The 21,784-nt window shown below is 49.1% G+C and overlaps 1 protein-coding gene across 1 annotated transcript; it reads left to right on the plus strand.

The window, feature by feature from the left end:
- Positions 1-2,226: 2,226 nt before the first annotated feature.
- On the plus strand, positions 2,227-16,111 carry LOC311329158 (E3 ubiquitin-protein ligase listerin-like; the record flags this gene model as incomplete). The annotated part of the gene is made up of 12 exons (XM_084463034.1): positions 2,227-2,354; positions 2,536-2,671; positions 2,824-2,968; positions 3,092-3,305; positions 3,521-3,758; positions 4,138-4,215; positions 4,832-5,018; positions 6,363-6,534; positions 6,922-7,142; positions 7,807-8,001; positions 15,158-15,325; positions 15,671-16,111. Coding segments are annotated over 12 exons (1,945 nt in total), but the record flags the coding sequence as incomplete, so codon positions are not given.
- Positions 16,112-21,784: the final 5,673 nt, after the last annotated feature.

The following is a 21,784-nucleotide window of genomic DNA, read 5'->3' on the forward strand; positions in this document are numbered from 1 at the left end:
TACCAGAAACATTCACTCTCAACACCAGGTACACTTACTACACCCACACACACACAAACACACACACTCTCACACGCACACATATACACACACAGAGATACACTACCAGAAACATTCACTCTCAACACCAGGTACACTTACTACACACACACACACACACACACACACACACACACATTGTAATCATTTATTTATGTCCACATAATGAAACAATGCATACAGGGACACAAATACTCAAGGCACAGATTAGTCTACACTCACAATTAACATGGACAATGACTTTCACATACAAAACACATCACTCATGGGTACAAGTAGCAACGTTGAACGCCATATATGGCGGCTGCCAATAATTGCAGAGACAGAGCAGTACTTGGTGAGCCTTTTAGCTTCCTTCTTGGACATCCCAAGTAGACGTAGTCCTCTGACAAACAACTGTTGTCTTTTGAGGTCTTTTCTTCTGTTGCTCTGCGTTGTGTACATTTTTTTATAAGCCTTGATAAGAGTTGCAGCACCATCTAATTATGAACCACGATGTTAATAGCCTTCTTGTTGGGATAGTCATTGATGAAATCACCCAACACGAGATTGGAAGCGGCGACAGATGATAGATTTATTGTACCAAGATACAATCACAAGGAACACTGGGATGTTTCCCTCGTCTCTCCCTCTCCCTGCTTCTCTGGGATGTTTCCCTCGTCTCTCTCTCTCCCTGCTTCTCTGGGATGTTTCCCTCGTCTCTCCCTCTCCCTGCTTCTCTGGGATGTTTCCCTCGTCTCTCCCTCTCCCTGCTTCTCTGGGATGTTTCCCTCGTCTCTCTCTCTCCCTGCTTCTCTGGGATGTTTCCCTAGTCTCTCTCTCTCCCTGCTTCTCTGGGATGTTTCCCTCGTCTCTCCCTCTCCCTGCTTCTCTGCTGGCTGCGGCTGTGGCGCGAAGTCAAGGCCTTAGACTTCCCTCCCCGCATGGTGTTATCAGCGTGTCTGCCTTCTGGGAGCAGTCCGGCCGAGTGCCTACCGTTTCCAAATCGAAGTCTCAAGGTTTGGTTGAGACGTTAAATAGTGCTCTCTCGGCCCACGCCTAGGCCTGCCCGTTTAGGTGAAGCTAGATTGGTGGAGGAGTGACCAAACAGATGTGTCGCCTGTCACCCTAACATGATGTCTTAATCACCATTGGTTGTCAGTCTCGGTTGTGTCTGTTTATAGTGTCCCATAGAGATGTGTCATTAATACCCCAGAGGAGAGGCCCCCCCTGTGGCCTAAGTGTGACCTCTTGACACCCACTACCCTGAACGGCCACAGCAGCAGCTGTCTCCCTCACTATCGACTACACAGTGTCCACGTGAAAACAAACAAACACAAAAACAGCTTACATTGACTTTAAGACTGTAGATGTTATAGACATTTCTCCCTAGATTCTTCACAACCTATGAACATGTCCAAGGCTGCCAAATATGAAAACAAGTAGTGTACACCTATAGCCTAGCTCTGAGATGGTATTTACCTATAGCCTAGCTCTGAGATGGTATTCACCTGTAGCCTAGCTCTGAGATGGTATTTACGAGAGGTTGGTATTTCAAGACCTTAGTCATAAAGGCTTCCTCGAGGCTGGTATCAAAGCTGCATGCTATCTCTAATACAGACACTTCTCTGGACTCTTCATTAAGCACAACAACATCTGGTGTGTGAGCAGACAACAGTGAAAAGGCATACTGGTCATTCCAGAGATGGAACATAGATGCATTGACGCAGGCATGTGTGTACATTTTCACTGATGCTGGGGAGTGGTGTTTCGGTGACCTGTTCTGTGGTGTGATGCAAGCAATGAGGAACCTGAGTGGAAGGAAACCACACACACACACACACACACACACACACACTGAAACACACTGTCTACCAGTAACACTCACTCTCTATCCCAGGCTCCAACCTTTTTAGGTTTTTAGCAGTTTTCCGTCGTCTAGGTCCGTCATGCGCGTGGTCTCTCTGCAGGTCGATGGAGGAGGGCGGTCTGTGGTCTCTGACCCTAGAGACCTACATGGGGAGATCTACAGACATGGCCAGTGACAGCGCTGCGGCTCTCAGGAGACTCTCTACGGAAGCCCAGACAGGTCAGACAGCGCTCGGACCCTGAGAAGGCCAGTGAAAAAGTGATCACAATCACATCGGTCCGTTACTTTGAGAACGACTTTGAGCGACTTGAATCTGTTGCGTTTGTTTTTGTTCTCAGCTGCTTCCCGCTGTCGGAGAGCAGACTGAGCACGCTCCAGGTGCTCTGCCCCGCCCTCAGCACAGACCAGAGGGTCACACTCATCGCCCGGGCAACGGCTGGGATACTCAACTGGCAGGAGGATGACAGTAAGAACACACACACACACAAACACACACACAAATAGAGTGACACCTCATACTCGCAGGGGTATGCTGTATAAGCTGTATATCTTCTAGCCCAAAAAGGGTGTGTGCGCGCACACACACACACACACACACACACACACACACACACACGTAGAGAGTGACTGTGTGTTGTGTGTCTCAGGTATGCGTGGGTGTCTGGCTGTGCTGCTGTGCTGTCTGAGAGCTGAGACCCCTGTAGATGAGGGGGTCCTTCAGGCAGTACTGGCCACCCTGATGGAATGGCGGAGCAGCAAGGAGGACTGGTTCCTCTTCAGCAGGTAAGTCTTACACACACACGCACACACACACACACACACACACACACGCACACACTCACACTCTCACACACACACACACACACACACACGGAGCAGCATTACAAAGACACAGCATGGAGAGGAACCTGTGTGTGTGTATGTGTGTATTTCAGTGATCTGTCTAAGATGACCGCAGCCCAGCTAACCTTTAGTGCGGAGATGATGCGTTTCCTGTCTCGGCTGGTTACTCATTTTCCCACAATCCTTGGGGCCAGCCAGTGGGACTTCCTGTTGTGCTCTATGCTGGCCTGGCTGGAGGTAAGATGGCCTGCAGATATCACTCCATTGTCATACATCCAACTGTCTCAGATCTCTAACCCTAATCTCTCTCTCTCTCTCTCTCTCTCTCTCTCTCATCCTTCTCCTGCTCCCCCCACTCAGACGGCCAGTGAGAACATCAGCTCTCTGTGGAACCCGTGGGTGCAGCTGTTTGTGTGCGAGAAAGCAGAGCTCATAGTGAAGCTCAACCAGTTCTTCACATCGCCCCCTGCTGGAGTGGCTGAACAGCTGCCCCCGGAGCTGACTGGAGAATGGACTGACTTCTTTGTAGAGGGAATCTACAGTCTGATGCTACCACTGCCTGTCAAAATCACAGGTGTGTGTGTGCGTGTGTGTGTGTCTGTGCGCGTGTGTGTGTGTGTGTGTGTGTGTGTGTGTGTGTGTGTGTGCGTGTGTGTATGTGTGTGCGTGTGTGCATGTGTGTGCGTGTGTGTGTGTGTGTGTGTGTGTGTAGAGGAGACCATCTTCCCCGGGCAGTCTGCCTGCGCCCTCCGCATCACTTTAAATTTGTCCCCTCCTCCCGTGCCGTAGATGCCTTCACCGAGCCGGACGATCCTCTCTTCCCATTGGCCGTGCTGCGGTCCGTGGGCGCGGCCCTGGCCTGGGTGCCCGTGCAGCAGCTCATCAGGAACACGCTGCCGGCGCGCTTGGTGGCGGACCAGAAGACGAGTCTCCCCCTCGCCCTGCAGACGCTCCTCAACACCCTGGCCCCGCTGCTGCTGTTCAAGGCCCGGCCGCTGCAGCTCGCCGTCTACCACGCCCTGGACAAGTAAGTGTGTGAGTGTGTGTGAGTGAGTGTGTGAGCATGCGTGTGTGCGAGTGTGTGTGTGAGCATGTGTGTGTGTGAGTGTGTATGAGTGAGTGTGTGAGCATGCGTGTGTGTGTGTGAGTGTGTATGAGTGAGTGTGTGAGCATGCGTGTGTGCGCGTGTGTATGAGTGAGTGTGTGAGCATGGGTGTGTGTGCGTGTGTGAGCACCCATTTGTGTGAGCGTGTGTGTGTGCGCATGTGTGTGAGCACCTGTTTGTGTGAGCGTGTGTGTGTGTGTGTGTGTGTGTGTGTGTGTGTGCGTGCGTGCGTGCGTGCGTGTGTGTGTGTGTGTGTGTGTGAGAGAGAGAATTGTTGACGTCATTGCTTGTGGTCCTGCAGAGTGATGCCTCATCTCCCAGAGTGTGACGGAGAGGGAGACAGCAGCAAGGCTGAGGACGACGGAGAGGAACCATGCCTGTGAGTCACTTGGTCTCCTAGAAGAGTGTGTGTGAGTGAGTGTGTGTGAGAGAGTTTTTTTGTGTGCATAGGACAGTTTTAGGACAGGACAGTGGAAGGAGGACAGACAGGAAAGGTGTGAGAGAGAGAGAGAGAGAGAGAGAGAGAGAGAGAGAGAGAGGGGAAGACACAAAGGGTGTGTGCCGGATTTCGAACCCGCGCTGCTGCCAACCCATTGAGGCACCGGGGAACCCCCAGAGAGTGAGTGTTTATCTCATTCCTTAGTCATAGAAAGTTATGTTTGTGTGTGTTTGTGTGTTTGTGTGTGTGAGTTTTTATCTCCTTATTTAGTCATAGAAGGTTATGTTTGTGTGTGTGTATGTGTGTGTTTGTGTGTGTGAGTTTTTATCTCCTTATTTAGTCATAGAAGGTTGTGTCTTATTCTGTGTATGTCTGTGTGTGTTTATCTCCTTCCTTAGTCATAGAAGATTGTGTGTAATACTGTGTATATTTGTCTGTTTGTGTGCGTGTGCGTGCGTGCGTGTGCGCGTGCGTGTGTGTACGTGTGTGTGTACGTGTGTGTGTGTGTGTATGTGTGTGTGTGCGCGCGTGTGTGCGTTATCCCGTGTGTGTGCAGGTCTCCCCCGGCGGCGCTGATGTCCGTGCTGTGTGCCTGTGAGGAGCTGTGTGAGAGCATCCTGGCAGGCGTGCAGGTGGGAGAGTTCGCCGTGGTCCAGCCCCTCAGCGTGGAGTACTCGTGCATCCTGGGATACCTGCTAGCCTGGAAACTCCTCCTGACCTTCTTCAAGTCCTCGCCCTCCCACGTGAGTCCCAGCACGACCGTCTGTCCCTCTCAACTCCCCCAGAACCTTCGCGTCCTTCCTTCCTTTCTTCCTTGGTTGACGTAAAGCAGCCGCGTCACACAGCCTCCTGAGTCCCGCCTCTCTTCTAATCACATGACTTTAGTATTCATTCTTTTCAACATGGCCAAAAAACAGCCAAACGACTGTATCTGCAGTATCTATCTAACTATCTAGATGGCGAGGAAATACCCTGAGTTACTAACGTAAGATCTGTACACGTCTTCTCGGCAGCTGGCAGGCAACATTGATATGATATGATATTTTGATTTATAATGCGCCCCCCATCCAAGTTGTACATCGGCCTGGGGCGCAGCCCGGGGAAAGAAAAAACAAATACAGTACAGGACAACATTTAAGATGACATTTACAAACAACCAGCCAATCAGACTGACAGGGGGATTTAAACTAGCGCTGAACACGATCAAGTGGTCCAGCACTACGGTTATTCCTCTTGTTTTGTTTTCAGTTGGCTAGACTATAGGCCTAATGAGAGGATCCTATTTGCGCTAAATGTCACCCATGTTGACTGGGTATTAACGTTACTTGAATTCCCTGAACACAGAGACTGACACTAAAGTTCTGTGCAGTAGGTGGTGAGTGTGGTTAGAACTCGTATTGGCAGTTCCATTGTATGCGTGATTTTCTATGCAAAATTATACAACGGTTAGTTCTGGTTCTTGATTGATTGGCTGGAAGCCGTGTTAAAATACTTTGTAACACACACCTGGGACCGCATATCATTCCATTTTCAGTATTAACGCGCCTCCCATTTGATCCAATGCATTGTAGTTGTTGTTGCTTGGCAACGCTTTTGTTAGGGGAACTATTTTGCTCGGTGGAATTGAGGGAATGATGCTTCGTTTTGAATAAATGTTAATATTTTACATTGCTGTGTGTTTATTTTACACTAATACCTGTAGTAACCGCTCCGCTTCGCGTCGTGCCTAACAACGCCCCCTAGCTGTTATAAAATCACTATAACATACGGCCTCTCGTGGTTTATTGCTTAATTATATAATAATAATTGAAAATATTTGATTTTCTGAGAGTTTCTAAGAGTTTCTCTCTTAAATATCAAATATCATTTATTTTGTCAAAATCAAATATCATTTCTGAGCTCAGTTGACAGCCCTAGTCCTGTGTGAGACCACATCCTGTCATGTCCTGTCCTGTGTGAGGTCACATCCTGTCACGTGCTGTCCTGTGTGAGGTCACATCCTGTCACTTGCTGTCCTGTGTGAGGTCACATCCTGTCACGTGCTGTCTGTGTGAGGTCACATCCTGTCCTTTGTGTTCCGTCTGCAGTTGCGTGTGCAGTACTCTCTGTACCTGAAGAAGAGCCGCTCCCTCCACAAGCTCCTCCTCCACCTCTTCCGGCTCATGCCTGAAAACCCCTCCTACCCCGCACAGGGGGCGGAGGCTGTTGCCAAGGAGACCAAGACCTTCTTCACCGAGAGCCTGTCGCTGGCTGTTGATAGTGAGTATTGTGCTCGCACACACACACAGGACCAATTGTGTTTTTTGTCTTTTCCATCGTTTGAGACAAAATTGGTGTGAGATATGAACATGATAATACACAACTATAATGCACAACTCTCCTCCCTCACTCTCTCTCCTCCTTCCCTCTCTCTCCTCCCTCACTCTCTCCTCCCTCACTCTCTCTTTCTCCTCTCCCTCTCTCTCATCCCTCACTCTCTCGCCTCTCTTTCTCCCTCACTCTCCACCTTCCCTCTCTCTCTCTCTCTCTCTCTCCCCTCCCTCCCTCTCTCTCTCTCCTCCCTCACTCTCTCTCCTCCCTCACTCTCTCTCTCCCCTCACTCTTCTCTCTCCTCCCTCTCCCTCCTCCCTCCCTTCCTGTGTCCAGAGTGCGAGGGCGTGCAGTGGGAGCTCCCCCACCTGGCCTGCAGCGTGTACTACAGCGCGGTGCAGGACCTGCCGGCCATGGTGAGGCTGTGGTGGAACAGCCAGGAGAAGAGGGTGAGCGCCACGGTGGAGAGGTTCACCAGCAGATATGTCAGCCCCGTGCTCTCGGCACAGGAGATCTCCTCCGTCGCCGCCAGCACCCAGACCTTCGACAGCATGACCGTGAGTCGCAGCACAGTCGCTAGCTCGTTAGCCGTCGGCTGTTTAGCCGGATAGCTGTTAGCGGAGAGAACCGCCGCGTGGGCGCGTGTGTCCGTGCGTTCGTACGGCGTGTGCATTTGTGTGTGTGTGTGTGTGTGCATGTCTCATAGAACCGCAATAGCATTACCTTGAGTTAAAATGGGCTCATTCCCCATGTAACACTGACTTTATCCACTGGAAATGACTCCGATATCATCTCAATTTCAAACGTATTTTTCTTGGACTATTTTGAACTTAAATTGACTCATTGTCAATGCTGCTCGAGTCGTGAATGTTGTGCTGTTTGAGACTAGGCCGACCCAGATTCGCACACATCAGAACTGGGTCCAAATACTATTTGAAATAATTTACATTTCTGTGCATTTCTGCTCTTGTCTGGCATATTGGAAGAAGATGGCTGTTCCCAAGTATGCAAATCCCACGTACCAGACCCACCCGGCAAAGTGTTATTCAGACCAGGTTTGACACACAATCTCGTTTTCTCTCTCCTCTCTCTCTCCCCCTCTGCTCCCTTTCTCTCTCTCCTCTCTTCTCCCTCTATCCCTCTCCTTTCCTCCCTCTCTCCTCCCCCCCTCTCTCTCTCCCTCTCTCTCCTCCTCCCCCCCTCCCTCCCTCCCTCTCTCAGGTGAAGGCGAGGTCGGCGGCCAGGGAGGTGGTAGCCACGTACTCAGTGGACAACATATTCATCGAGCTGGTGATCCAGCTGCCCCAGAACTACCCCCTGGGCTCCATCAGCGTGGAGAGCGGCCGCAGGGTGGGCGTGGCCGTCCAGCAGTGGAGGAACTGGATGCTGCAGCTCAGCACCTACCTCACACACCAGGTAGGACTATGGACACACACACACACACCAGCACCTACCTCACACACCAGGTAGGACTATGGACACACACACACACACCAGCACCTACCTCACACACCAGGTAGGACTACGGACACACACACACACACACCAGCCAGCACCTACCTCACACACCAGGTAGGACTACACACACACACACACACACACACCAGCCAGCACCTACCTCACACACCAGGTAGGACTACGGACACACACACACACACACACCAGCACCTACCTCACACACCAGGTAGGACTACGGACACACACACACACACACACACACACCAGCACCTACCTCACACACCAGGTAGGACTACGAACACACACACGGAAGGAACACAAAGGAATAGTAAAGGGAAAATTCATGTTTAGCCCTGTTTTAGGGTTACTTGTGATCATGTACAATGATTCAGATCAAAATGTTAAAACTAGCATTTTCGAGAAAGTTGATAATTGCTCTACCACCGTTTTGGTCATACAATGGATGTGGATGGGTATCTTGAAAAATCTAGATAAACAGATGAACAGTTACATAATAACCCAATCATTGCTTCCTCTAGCAGGATTACAATTTCAAAGGAAAACAAAATAACTACCTATTAGGTTACTTCATGTATGAACCTAACATCCATACAGGTACGCCCTACATAGCATAGCTTCACCTGTCTCACTTAGAACATTCTTACAGAAAACCTGCAGGCACTGGACCTCTCATCTCCAGTCTACCGACGTGCGAACATGACCTTCCTCCAGAACATGCCCTGCTAAGGATACAGCGAGATGTGTAAACAAGTGTCGCTATCATTACCACAGCCACAACAAACGGTGCCGCTAGCTGCAGTAAGAAAGATATGAGCGGATTGCCCTGCAACCAACCAAACAGATCTGTGAAATGGGACACCTCGCCGATGTGCGAAGCTCAGATCCAATCCCATACGGTTCTCAATCACCGCCTTCCGCATGCTAGACATTTCCTCATCAATCAAACCTAAAGCATCAGTTTTTCTGTTGGACAATGTCCCAAATGCCAATGCAAATGCAAGTTTCTCAATGTCCGTCACTAATAATTCGACCCCCACACTCGGCGCAAAGAAAAGCAAAATATCTTCCCAGACCCCACGTTCTCTGTAGGTCCCTGCAGAGTAGAAACTAACACCATTACTTGAGCAATCCCTCTTTCTAATTCAGCGTCTGCTACTTCCCTGAGACGGTTGATGTATCGTATCATTAAAGTAGAGTTAAAGGGGTGTGCCATTTGAGGCACTCGCTTGGGAGTTTGGCATCTGCATACACACAAAACATGATAACACCTTCTTGACTGACGTAGCTACCTCATAACCCACTTCAAAGCGAGGTTCTCCACAGCTGAGTGTGTTGGTCTAACTACAGAAAACCACAGGATGATAAGACACAAACCCTTCATGATAGCAACTTGAAACCACCCAACTCTTAGTCTGTGAGTTCAAAATCGACGTGTCTTCTCCCTGAGAGACGTTCTTTAATTTCTGTGTGTATCTGCTGTGAAAGGAAAATTACTCCAAATCCGAGTGTCCCCAGCCCAGAGATACAGAATCTTTTTAACAAAATACCCTTCACAATACCCCTGTCCCTGTTTTGATGAGTATATCTCAAGTGCAACCTGGAGTTTTATTCACAGTGTAACAACAACCCACACACTTCACAGTTACAGCATCGACGCCCTGTCCCCGACCAGCAAGCTGTGAATGGAGGATGAAAAGGTTATTGTATGGGGTGTGTGGTGTAAAAGTTCAAGTGTCCCGTCTTGGTTGTCGCCGTCTCCACCCGGAGTAGTTTAGTTTTCCCTGCTGAACTCCGGCACACGTTGGTCACCCGTGTCCCAAGTCAACCCGGAAGTCCTTCTCTCCAACTCCAACTGTTAGCACAGAAAAACACAAGAAAACTGCGACAGTATCATTCATTCCACGACTGATTGTGAGAGCATGTCTCTCACTCTCTCTCACTTAGACCAGATCTAGGTTCTGACAACAATAACCTTGTTTCATTTCTTAAAAGAGCCACCGCGATTCCAGACTTCAACCTTTTGTGAAGGTCCATTCTAAACCTGCCTACGGTCTTAGCACCCATTCTCTCTAGCCCTTTAGCAGCGCTACAGTCATCCCAACAGTGGGAACAAATTGAAACATTACGCGACATAATTCTCCAATTTGCTGTCTTCATCCTGAGTGGGCCCCCATCCTAGACGTATGGATCTTTAGCTCAAGGACTCGTTGCTCGAACAACAGCTGCCACGGCTGTCCCTAGTTTTGGGGTGCTAAGCCTGGACACTATTCTACCACAATGTTTTGAGTCTGGAATGGTTGGCTCTACTATTTATCCCATTCTACGAGGGTGTGTTTACTTTGAGGTGTACTCAGTCTAATCTGTGTCTGGTGGCGCTACCACCTTGCATTGACTAGCTTGGCTCCAGTTGGGTTTCCCTACTACCTTAACTGCTGTGTGGGTGATGAGCCAGGTCTGATAAGGCTCCTCCCTCTTCGCATCTAATGTCTCTTCTTTGAAACGTATTTATCATCATGTACTGGCCTGGGATTAGAGCATGTCCCCCCTCGGGGATCTCGCTCCATGCTGCCAGCAACTGTTTGTGAGCCCTGGCCACAGCCATGCTCAATTCTCACAGTAACCACTCAACGCATCACTAGTGACATGAACATCTGCTTGCCACAGATGACCTCAAAAGGGCTAAGGCCCGTCTCCTGATTGTGTTGCTCGAATGAAGCAAAGCACGAGACTGGCCAAACTCGCCCTCCGTATGACTTGTGAGTCTCTCCCTGATGACACAGTTCATTCTTTCAGTCTGATACCACTACTCTGAGGATGATAAGAACAGTGGAATGAATCTGTGTTGCCAGATAAGGGAGCAACCGTTGTGGTGCAACCAATTTCTGACCTTGTCGCCACACTTCTACTGAGTCCATTTCTGCCCCATTCTCCATCCATGTCCACACCTCCCCCCTCTCATAGGCCTTTTCCACCAAGAGGGAACCGGTTCGGTGCCGGTTTCGCAAACCTAATTTTGAATGGTTCCGAGCATTTCGACCAAAAATAAATGAGTTCTGGAATCCGAAAGCTGGTTCCGAACCGGCACCACAAAATAGTAGGTTTTTCAGTGCGAACCGTGACGACATCATGGGCGTGGCCTGGCGTACAACGGTTCGGCTCAAAACTGGTCGAAACGCGGGCCCGTTCTCTGGACAGAACCAAGGTTCCAGGAATTTTGAAACAAACCGGTTCACAAACCAGTGTTCTTTTGGTGGAAAAGGGCTATCAGTCTCTGCCTGCATCACCTTATGTCAGAGATAGTGTCAATCTGATACGGGGGTGCAGGTTGGGCTGAGGACAAATGCTCTTGTGTGGTCTCTCTCTCTCTCTCTCTCTCTCGAGCTGACTGTTCTGCTGCTTGGTCAGCCAGAGTGTTACCTAGACTCTCGGGAGTGTCTCCACGAGAGTGTCCGTTGACCTTAATCACTTTCACCTCTTTTTGGAAGGCTGATGGCCTCCATGAGCTCCCTGACCAACTCTCCATTCTTAATGGGCGTCCCTAAATGCTGACAGGAAACCTCTCTGTTTCCAAAGCTATCAAGTCATGCCATGTGCATACCGACTGACTACATGGATGTTTGCAGTCTTGCCCTTTGAATGGAAAGTGATGGGAGGCATTTCGCGTAGGTGATTACGCAACGCCTGATGATAGATGGTTGGGAAGTTGTGTAAACCCATTGGTTTCAAGTGTACTGATATTGAAGCTGTCCACGGTTGCACCTCTTCTGCAAGAGGGACTCTATAAAAGCCTTGTGTCATGTCGATGACTGAAACCCATGGTGTTCAGGTTTCAAGGCACTGAAAATGGTGGACCGGTCTCCACTAGGGGCGCTATCTTATCCACATACTCATTGGCCACTCTGTAGTTCACACAGAGCGCCGTTCACCTGAAGGTTTCAACACAGGCCACACTGGGCTGTTGGAGGCCCTGTGAGTTTTCTTCAGAAACCTTCTATCATTTTTGTCTTTTGCCCAGATTGGCAACTCTGCAAGGTCAGGTTTGTTTACCCAACTCAAACTCCATTTAACTTTCCCTTTTTGGAACTGAAGGGATGAATCTATTTGTTAACACATCAAGGCCCAGTAGGGGTTATCCTACCGGCCCCACCCACACAGAGGTCATGAGAGACACGGATCCCTATTCCAGCAGGAATAGCCTGGTTTTTCTCACCCAAAATAGGCTCTCCCCCTTCACCATGCATGCCTTGCTTTCGCTCTCTCATTTTGGTGTCGGTTCCCTCCAGACAGCAATGAAGAGTGATGATAGCCACCCCCCCTCGCATCAAGGAGGAACTCTACATGTTGGCGTCCGTTCAAGGTGGTACACAGGCCTTCTGGCTTTTGTAACAGGGCGGCCTTGGACACGGAGCGGCAGCAGCTACTGATAGGCCTAGTGGGGAGCCGTGTGAGGGTGAAAGCTGAGCCTCTGCTCCCACAAAAATGACAGCGCTCTCATTTGTCATCCCTAGCTCTGAATGGGATCTGTGGAGCTCTGGCTTTCTCCTCTACTCTCTTGACCTTGGTGGTGATTGCGATCAATGGGTGACTGGCCTGAGCCATGTTCACATCACGTGGATGTTTTACACTAGCCGACCAGCATTCAAGATTGCCATCTGCACCGACAGTAACACCCCCCGATCGTAGGGGGCGCCAGTTCGAAACAGCTGGTAGGAGTGTTACATCTACAGTACGATCCCTCCTCTCTCTCTTGAGCTTGTGAGGAGGGGGCGGAAAACTAGGGCTCCTCCTTTAACCTCTCGTCATTTCTGTCCTCATCTGACGGCATTGTCAGCCCTGCCCCCTGCAGTGGGACGGGCTCACTTTGGTAAGATGAGACAGACCTCGGCCAGTCATTGACTGGTGTTCTATCTCCTCCTCCGACTCCCCTCCCTAAGCCTACTCTGCTCTCGCTGATAGTCAAGCGACTGGCTGACTGTAGTTTGGCTCTTGTGGCTGTGTAGGGGAGGGGCTGAGTCGGTGAGTGAGAAAGAACTGCTCCAGCACTTCTGCTGAGCAGATAAGGTTTTGGGTTACACACGGTATGGTTTTATCACAGTGACCTAACCAACAACGCTTCCCTAGAATGTATATATACACACATCTAGCTTCTGACCCCCACGGGTCTTTTCAAAGGCAATTCGGTCTGTGAATCTGCGGCGTTTCATCAGTGAGGAAAGGGCGAATCCTCCTGATGTTGTAGTGCATGAATCTGCAGGAGCGTGTGACGGATGTGATATGTGCGGAAAACGACAGTTGGTCATCCAGGGTCACACCCAGATTCCTCGCAGTCCGAGTCGGGGTCACCACTGTGTCTTCAATGGTAATGGCCAGGTCCCGGTGCGGGCAGCCCTTCCCCGGGAGGAACAGCAGCTCAGTCTTCTCCAGATTGAGTTTGAGGTGATCTGTCGTTATCCACTCCGAGATGTCAGCCAAGCACCCAGAGACTTGGGAGTAGGAGGTGGGGGCTGGAGTAGTGAAGAGAAGGTTTCAAAGAGTTTTTTAGGATTGGATTGCAGAGGTTAGGATTTTAGAGCGGAAGAAAGCAGCTTTAACAGCAGACAGGGAGGAGGAGAATGTGGAAAGAAGAGATTGGAAATTAAGAAGGTCCTCTGGGAGCTTGCCTTTCCTCCATTTACGCTCAGCGGCCCCCAATCTCACATTATACCACACAGTCCAGTGTCTCCTTGTTCTTATGTATCCCAAATAAATCTCTCCAACACAGGATTTGAGCGACAATCAAAAGCTGTTTATTCCAGAAGGTTTAAAATGCAAAAGACGGTGGCATATAGTCTAATGTACAGCTGACCTGTCTGTATGCTGTCTGAACTCAAATCAAAGCATCTGAGCTCGAGCACGGTTCTTATGGTTCGAGGTCGTTCCACCCTCCTTCTTCCCCGATCAGACTGGTCTGGTCTCATGTGGCTTCTGGCCTTGCAAGGTCAAGATAAGCTTCGGCGCCTCTGCGTCCAGCTCTGACTCTAACCACAACAATTTCTGTTTGGCACAGAATGTACCAGCCCCAAGAATGTCATCTTTATCTCATAAGTCTACGGAAGAGAGACAGAAAACTCCAGCCGACAGCCATACTTAGGGGTCAATCATCATAATTTAGAAATAGCTAACAGGATCAGATTAAAAGACATTTCTCAGAAAATCAGCCCAATTCATCACTACGGACTCACACACCACCACACACACACACCAGCATCTACCTCACACACCAGGTAGGCTTACGCACGCACGCACGCACACACACACACCCCAGCACCTACCTCACACACCAGGTAGGACTACGGACACACACACACACCAGCCAGCACCTACCTCACACACCAGGTAGGACTACGGACACACACACACACACACACACCAGCCAGCACCTACCTCACACACCAGGTAGGACTACGGACACACACACACACACACACCATTTAAGACTAGGGAAACACAGACAAACACACACAGTAGGTAGGACTACGGATGTGCACACACCAGCATCCATCTCACACACCAGGTAGGGCTACACACACACACACACCCACACACCAGCACCTCGTTTGGCTGTTTTTTGCCCGTGTTGGAAAGAACGAATACTAACATGGGATGTGTTTTGGCGTGATTAGAAGAGGGGCGGGACTCGGGAGGCTGTGTGACGCCGCTGCTTGGCGGTAGCCTGCTAATCTAATCTACATTTTGATGATCGATTGTGCATTTTGTCCCCAAAGTCGACGGCTTGTAGTAGACTTATATTCAAAGTTATATTTGAAGTTCAAATATTTATTTGACAGCCCTACCTCACACACTAGGTAGGACTACGGACACATAACCACACACACACACACACACCAGCGCCTATCGCACGCACTGGGTAGGACTACGGACACATAACCACACACACACCAGGTAGGACTAGGTACACACACACACACACACACACACACACACACACTGATCGTTGTGTTGTGCCTTGCTCGATCAGAATGTTTTTATGTTAAGCATGCCTCCTGTACGTGTGTGTGTGTGTGTGTGTGTGTGTGCGTGTGCGTGCGTGTAGAACGGAAGCATCATGGAGGGCCTGGCTCTATGGAAGAACAACGTGGACAAGCGTTTCGAGGGGGTGGAGGACTGCATGATCTGCTTCTCTGTCATCCACGGCTCCAACTACTCTCTACCCAAGAAAGCCTGCCGCACCTGTAAGAAGAAATTCCACTCTGCCTGCCTGGTGAGATACACACGCACACACACACACCACACGCACGCACGCACACACACACACACACACACACACACACAGACACGTCTGGTGAGAAACACACATTAATTTAATCTTAATGTTCAGTGAGGTATTGTCTGGTATCTCTATAATCTGATCACAGGTGTATTGCATCTCTGCTATTGTCATCTCTCCCTACTATCACAGTACATTAAAATGATCTGTCTCTCTCTTTCTCTGTCTCTCTCACTCTCTCTGCCCCCTCTCTCTCTCTTTCTCTCTCTCTCTCCCTCTCTCTCCCTCTCTCTCTCCCTCTCTCCCTCTCTCTCTCTCCCCCACCCACTCCCTTCACAGTACAAGTGGTTCACCTCCAGCAACAAGTCCACCTGCCCTCTGTGTCGGGAGACCTTCTTCTGAAGCCCACAAGCAAACAGACTCTTCCTCTTGTATATGTGTACAATCCTGGATCTGCGGAGTCCCTCAGAGAACCAACCAGTCACCTATCTAACCAGGTTGCAAAGAGCGTTTGGACGACCCACGTGGGGACAGAACCCGAGGGGACCCATCACCCTGCTGATGGTGTGAGGGAGGGACCTGAGTCAACTGTTGGTCGAACCACAAGAGATTCATGGGGTCTCGTCTCTGGGTTGAGTTACTGAACCAGTGAAATCGTCCTAAGATACAAGCAATAGAATAGCCAGGCTTAAGCAAATACTCAACGTTATTTTAAAGAAATTCAGATGGGACCATGGTAGAAATCAAGATGGAGCATCAGTCAGGTCACCAGTGGACAGTAGAGTAGTCAGGCCCTGGGGTGGGGGGCAGTAGAGTAGTCAGGCCCTGGGGTGGGGGGCAGTAGAGTAGTCAGACCCTGGGGTGGGGGGCAGTAGAGTAGTCAGGCCCTGGGGTGGGGGGCAGTAGAGTAGTCAGGCCCTGGGGTGGGGGGCAGTAGAGTAGTCAGGCCCTGGGGTGGGGGGCAGTAGAGTAGTCAGGCCCTGGGGTCGGGGGCAGTAGAGTAGTCAGGCCCTGGGGTGGGGGGCAGTAGAGTAGTCAGGCCCTGGGGTCGGGGGCAGTAGAGTAGTCAGGCCCTGGGGTGGGGGGCAGTAGAGTAGTCAGGCCCTGGGGTCGGGGGCAGTAGAGTAGTCAGGCCCTGGGGTGGGGGGCAGTAGAGTAGTCAGGCCCTGGGGTGGGGGGCAGTAGAGTAGTCAGGCCCTGGGGTGGGGGGCAGTAGAGTAGTCAGGCCCTGGGGTGGGGGGACTGTTCACATTGACTGATGTGTGTAATTGGTGCTGATCTCGTTGCACTGAGTAGGGCTGCCACAAAACTGATTTTATATTGGACTTGTTTTTATTTTGGATACCCTAATCTCTCTCCGCACCCACCCCGACACACACACACACACACACACACACACACACACACACACACACACACACACAGAGGGAGTGATCAGACTATCATTATTGTGTAATGACAGTACTAAAGAAATGTCAACTCAAATAATCTGCTCTACAGTTGAGATCCCCTCAGACGGCGGCCATGTTTTATGTAACATCACAGTACAGCACAGAGAGGGGAGCTGCCGTCATCAACCTGCATTATCAGCAGGGAGACCGTGTGGATCTGTAAGGAACGAGTGACACGGCATGTAGAACATGAATGATGCCAATTCAATTATAGCTGCCCTTCCCTCTGTATCTCGGTCTCATGTGGTGAGATGTTGAAATGATGCTGGACAATTAAAAAAAAAAAAATCCCTCTAGGACAGACGGCGTCCGACCGGCCCCTGTGTCCCCTCACTCCGCTTCACCTCCAGCGTGCTTTTTATTCAAAGATCAATTATATCCGTTACCCGTTTAGGGGAGTCATTGACGGCACAAAGTCAAGGTCCGTTTAATGATGTGAAAGCTCCTAGTAGCCCCCGCGTCTGAGCGCGGTCTCGTGGGCTCGCCATTACGGCTCTTAATGTGAGCAGTTTCCAGGAAAAGGCTGCAATTAGGCTCCGACTGCCGGCAGCCCGCACTCCTCCGTCTTGGAACTTTCTCTCCCGACGTTTGAATAATTTATCTACTTAATGGACGCTTGCTATCATCACAGTTGCTCCTGTGGAGTTAATTATGACAACTTAAATGTGATCAGTGTGTTGGTCTCTCATCTGTCTTGGTGTGTGTGCATGCGTGCGTTTGTACACATGCGCGTCATTAGGACAGTCAAGAATGATCAATGTATTTAGCTGGCAGTCCCTCATCAGCTACCTCTGACCTTCTTAATTCTATTGATCTGTTTGCCATGCATACATATTAATACTGAGTCCCTTCAGACCCACACATACAAATATGCCCCCCCCCCCACACACACTCAATAAGGGTATCACAAGGATGTAGTTCAACTGCTGGTCACCAGAGGGCAGCATTGCCACACTATATCAGTCCTTCTTCCAAATCAAGTGTGTCTGTTTGTGTGTGCGAGAGAGAGTGCGCGAGACGTACACACACGTTGGAGGCAGAGAAAATAATCTGGCCAGTCTTTCACTCTAGCTCATCCTAATATGTGCGAGGTCACTCTGGTGCAAGCTAAACTACTTGGCGTTCACACCTATTGGAAGGAGACGACTCCAAGATAGCCTAGTTAGCATTCAGCTCATCCTGACCCATTTGCCAGGCTACTCCAGTCCATTAGTATTCTAACCCACTTGTGAGAGGCTGGTCTTGTCCCAGTCACGCTTCTCCTGCCTGCTGGAGGGCAGTGTTCTGCCACGGGAATAGCGGCCAGAGTTACTCTGCGTCTGTGTGAGGGAGGGAGAGGGAGATGCTCCAGGAAAGACATCACTCACAAATCACAAGCACATTCAAAGCACATTCTCACACACAGACACTGTGATAATAGGCTACATGTAAAGGAACCAATTTGGTCCGCCGTGCCATGTTAATGTGACTACCGATTGTGATTCTATTGTGTTGAATCTCCTTCAGACATCCCTCCCTCCCTCCCTCCCTCTCTCTCTCCTTTATATATGGCGTCGTTGAAGAAACGGTGCACATTCAATCGGTTCTGGAATCTGAATGCAATCATGAGAATGTGTTAGCTTGGGGTTTTATCTGAAACCACGTCTTAGGCACTTGCAATCCCTGCGGGGCAATTCTCCCAACGGCTATGGGGAGGGAGGGAGGGAGAGAGAGAGGGAGGGAGAGAGAGAGAGAGAGAGAGAGAGACTTTATTTACAGTTCCTGGCTTTCTTTTACCACTAATGACCAGCGGACTGGGCTATTGATCTCAATCTGTTGTACTTCACCTGTGCATTTGTATTGCTCATTATAGCCTACTGTAGGTGTGCAGTGGGCTGCTGTCCTGTGTGTACGCCCGCCAGTGTGTAAATCTCCGGCAGTAACCCTGTCGCCTCGTATGGGACTTTTAAGGCCGTTCATTACGGCTTTGAGGTGGATAGATGAAGAGGGCCCCTGAGGGCCGGGGGGGTCGAGGATACACGATCCTCTGCCTCCGCATGGACACCCCTGTAAAACCATGTGTGTGTGCTTGGGTTTTTACCGTGTGTGTGTGTGCGCGCGTCAGTGTCAGAGGCAGTGTTGCAAAGTGCCAAAAAAATTCCTTTAAATTTCCGGAAACTTTACAGAGATTTACCATGGGGAGTTAAGCTTGGTAATTTTGGAAATGTTGAAATTTTTTGTAGCATATAACAGCTTAAAATTGTTATTTTATTTTATATACTTATTTTAGGATTTTATCCTGTTTTCATCCAATTTGGTAGCCAATTGACCCTGACCTAGTGTCCAATTACTCCCTACTAACTTTTGAGGATTCGTCACACAACCCGGCTGGTTGGCATTGTGAAAGGGAGAGACAACTCCTTGACTATCTCAGCTCGCAACCGTAGTTCCAACACCAGACAGGGTTGCTGTTGGGCAACGAACCCTCAAGCCGAGATTAAACTAACCACCCCTGGGGAACGGCGGCCCAATAGGCCACTCCCTCTCCGATCCAGTCATACTCGGGTCTGGCGAGACCACCGGTTCCCAGTGGGCAGCTGCACCCGAACACGATGTATTAGACCGCTACACCACTACAGACCCTTATAACGGAAATACATGTAGCCTAGTTGGGGAAAAACATGCAATTTAACTCTAGATCTTGCAGCATGATCTCGGTTAGAACAACCTGATTTAATGCAAATTCAGTTGAATTTCAACCCTGTACTGTGCATTCTTCCATCACATGCACAGCTAATTCCTAGCATCCTGCACACTGAGGGCTGTAGAATTCATTAAAGTTCTACTCACAAATAGATTAAGCTAAAAATGACATTTTAAAAATGTCTGGTTATGACAAATCAAAATGTTTATATTTATCTCTGTTTATGACAAGGTAAATATACAGTTGGTATAAATAACCCCAAAATTCCCTGTTTATTCCCGTTAATTCCCTTAAATCCCCTTTAATTCCCATGGAAAGTTTCCAACTTTGAATAGTGCTGGAATTTTGCAGCCCTAGTCAGAGGACATGAGTGTTGTGTATTTAATTTTACAAGAAGAGAGAAGAGGCCTGGGATGATGAATAATATATCTCATCCTCTTCACTTTACTTTCCCTGTGTACTTATCACAGGAGAGGTGTATTGGAGGGAGGAGAGGGGGATTTGAGCTGTCAGGAGGTGTTTTTAGGGATTGAGATAGAGGAGGGGTGGGGGGGGGGTCAGACAAGACCAGCCTTCTGCATCCGACAGCAAATGCACCGAGTCACACCATCTAACAGTGAAGGAATACTGTTGGGGTTTGGGACAGAGCATAACAAATGCAGCAGCTGGTCTGGGGAATACATTGAGGCAACAGCCTATTTGTTTTCTCTGAGGGTCAAATCCTTGTTGGCTTACGATGGGTGTAGGCTAGGCGGGGGTTTATTCTGTTTTGGGTTTTTTCCTCTCTAACGAATAAGGGAGCAGGGCGGAGGACCGGGGTTCACGTCAGGTCGCCGGTCCGGCTCTTTCCGCTTGACTGACTTCCCCATCCCTGTTCAGAAGAACTGCAGGCATACAGAAACGCTCTTATGGCGTGGTCTGGGAGGGTGTTAAGGAAATACCGCACTCTTCCTCTCAGCAACGTTTGATTTACTGTTATTCTTGAACAGCTGCTGTGCTTGAGGAATGGTGGTCTTTGCAGAGGAAAGCCCACAGGGGCCTTTGGATAAATGGCAAGCTGCTCTAACCATGGGTGCCTTTTCAGTTTGGGTTCACGGATAGCGCTAAATCAGAACAATGGCTAGTTAATGAATGCAAATGTTCTTTATGCGAGGCCTCGGATCAAAGTTATGAGAGGGATGAGGTCTCGATGGACATACCTGACAGAATAGTACATACCGGGGTGAAGATAGTCTGGGTGCTGGTTTGTGTCTACACCAGTGAAAATATGCGTCTTATCTAGTCATAGACAAAAAATATATATATATATCAAAGACCCATACAAAGTACTGTTCAAATCTTCTTCTACAAGACTATTTTACCAGACAAGACTATTTTTGGGAGGGCTGGCCACACCCCTAGAAATGGCTTTGTGCGGTTATCCCTCCCTTACTCCGGTCGTCCCTTGTTGGCCCGCATCTCTCTGTTGGCACCACAAGAGGCAAGAGTCCCTCCACAGATTAGTTCCGTCAAAGAGTATGGAATGCCAAGAGGATACTCAATGGATTCAGATATGGAACCAATACACCAGCTGCTGAGTCAGGCCGCCGCCATCTTGGACTGTCAATTTGATTGCACAACCTGTGCTGCACTGTTAGCTGTCATGCACTCGCTTTTTCATGTTGACACTTACGTTTACTAAATAATAAATTATCAGGAATTCCCACTATTACGATCTCACTCTGTTTATTTTATCTTCATAAGAATGTACTGTTCAATTAAATCTGCACAAATACTATACAAGTTTTATTCTATATAGACTGATACAGCTACATCCACACAGGCTTACAAAAGGTAAAACTTGACACAAGTTGACTTGACCCTTTTCACTGAGCTTAATTTCTACAGAAATTCTTGTTTCATATTGAAATGTATGTTCATATACACATATTTACATAAAAATCACCTGCTCCATGATGTGGGCTACGGCTACCATACTATAGGCTATGATATCCAGGTAGAAATTCCGCAAATGTGTTGTCTTTTACCCATATCTATGACCAATAATCGAACAATCTTTCCTTGCCGTGTCCTTGGTGTGTCCCGTAAACATGCTAATCTACTGAAACCAGGGTGATGGGGTTTGTGAATGTACAGGTGAAAGAGGCATTCAGACCGGTAGTGAGAGACTCCTACAACAACAACAATAAGCATGATGGCTCAATCAGAGCCTAGCTGCCCTGGATTGTCCCCCCGCGGAGCGAAGCTACTATTCGAAATAGCTTAAGAGGTCTATACTATACTTTACAGAAGAAACAATAAAGAAACATTAAACACAGG

Source organism: Borostomias antarcticus (genome assembly GCF_949987555.1).
Source record: "Borostomias antarcticus genome assembly, contig: scaffold_60, whole genome shotgun sequence".
NCBI lineage: Eukaryota > Metazoa > Chordata > Actinopteri > Stomiiformes > Stomiidae > Borostomias > Borostomias antarcticus.